The sequence below is a fragment of the Suricata suricatta genome, chromosome 3, assembly GCF_006229205.1.
Source record: "Suricata suricatta isolate VVHF042 chromosome 3, meerkat_22Aug2017_6uvM2_HiC, whole genome shotgun sequence".
NCBI classification, from domain to species: Eukaryota; Metazoa; Chordata; class Mammalia; order Carnivora; family Herpestidae; genus Suricata; species Suricata suricatta.
The window spans coordinates 117929574-117930880 of NC_043702.1; the positions used below are offsets into that span (position 1 = coordinate 117929574).

Consider the following 1307-nt stretch of genomic DNA (forward strand, 5'->3'; position numbering starts at 1 on the left):
AGACCATCATATTAGCATTGATCAATCTGAAGGCATCAATAACAACCTTTCCTTTTACACTCTGAATGGGATCCACAACCACTGCCACAGCTCTCTCCGACAAGGCTTCAAAGCTCTGCTGAGTGTTGATATCCACACCAGAAAGCCAACAACCAAAGCCAGGGTGACTGTGATACCAACCAACAACCATCTCAGGCCTTCCTGTCTGCTTCAACATATCTAACATTTTGGCTTGGAACACTGGATCAACTGCTTCCACACTGACACCTGTTCCTGACTGTGGCATGGCAAACACATCAATCACTCTGACGGTGTAATCATCAACAAATTCTCCAAGCATAAGACCCATGACTTCCATGGGAACCCCAGCACGGCCATGCTTTAACATTTTCAACAGTGCAAGGGAAGAAATATAGACCTGCTCTGCTGTGTCCACTGCAGGAGCATCTGTGGGTGGCCCCTGGCCCAGTCCAGGCATACCTCCTCCAAGTCTAAGAAGTCTGTCCATATTTCTGGTCAACAACTACAACTCTTGTGGTGTTAAGCTTCAGTTCGTTGAGTTTGACAAATTTCTTCTTAACTCAAGCTCCTGCTAATACTGGCAGTTATAACTTTCCCAAGTACCTTTTATTCTCTCTCCTGAAAGGGGGCGGGGACGGGAAGCCACGGTCTGGATTCTCGTCTCCCACCTGCGGTGACGCGGAGACGGTGGAGACCGTGGCAGCGGCACAGGCGACTTGAACTCCACCGTGCTCTGGATCCGCGAACCTCACACCCCTTTTCTGTTGGCTAGGGCGGGCTCCCGCCTGTGCCCTCACATGCTGCCCAGGCTCTCCTAGACCCCCACTTGCCCTCAACCCCCTCCAGGAAGGGACGAGGTACCCAAAAAGACTTCCTTTCTGAGGCGGCTCAGCTAAGTCCGCAGCCGTCTGACTTCTGCATGCTCCCTCTTCCAGTCTCAGTGCAGCAGCTCGGCTGGCCCTGCCGGGCACCCACCTCCGAAGGGCTGGTGAGGTTGCCCAGGCCCAGGCATTGGTCTCCTGTCTCTGTATCGCCACCTCCACTCCTGAGTCCGGTTCTGGTACGCGGTGATTAGGCAAGACATGTTGGTCGGTGGGGTAAATACGTGAATGAATGAGATGAACAATATGCAAAATAATGAAGGTCATTAGGAAGCAAGGAATTTTTATGTGGCCCCATGAGATGAGTTTGCAGCTTGCAGAATAGCAGCCTTGAAGGAGATGATACTTACATGAAGTTTATTATTTGAGTGTTTCTTCGTTTTCATTTCCGTGAGAGAGACCCAG

The 1307-nt window shown here is 51.0% G+C and overlaps 1 protein-coding gene across 3 annotated transcripts in view; it reads right to left on the minus strand.

The window, feature by feature from the left end:
- Positions 1 to 731, minus strand: part of LOC115286618 (26S proteasome non-ATPase regulatory subunit 14) — a 1481-nt gene extending 750 nt beyond the window's left edge. The window contains exon 1 of one of the 3 annotated variants that reach the window (XM_029933050.1): positions 198 to 731. In XM_029933050.1, the coding sequence (XP_029788910.1) occupies positions 198 to 508 (311 nt within the window). In that variant the 5' untranslated portion in view covers positions 509 to 731. Of the gene's footprint in view, positions 1 to 4 lie in introns of all 3 variants that reach the window. The other 2 variants (XM_029933052.1, XM_029933051.1) reach the window with 2 other exon arrangements.
- Positions 732 to 1307: the final 576 nt, after the last annotated feature.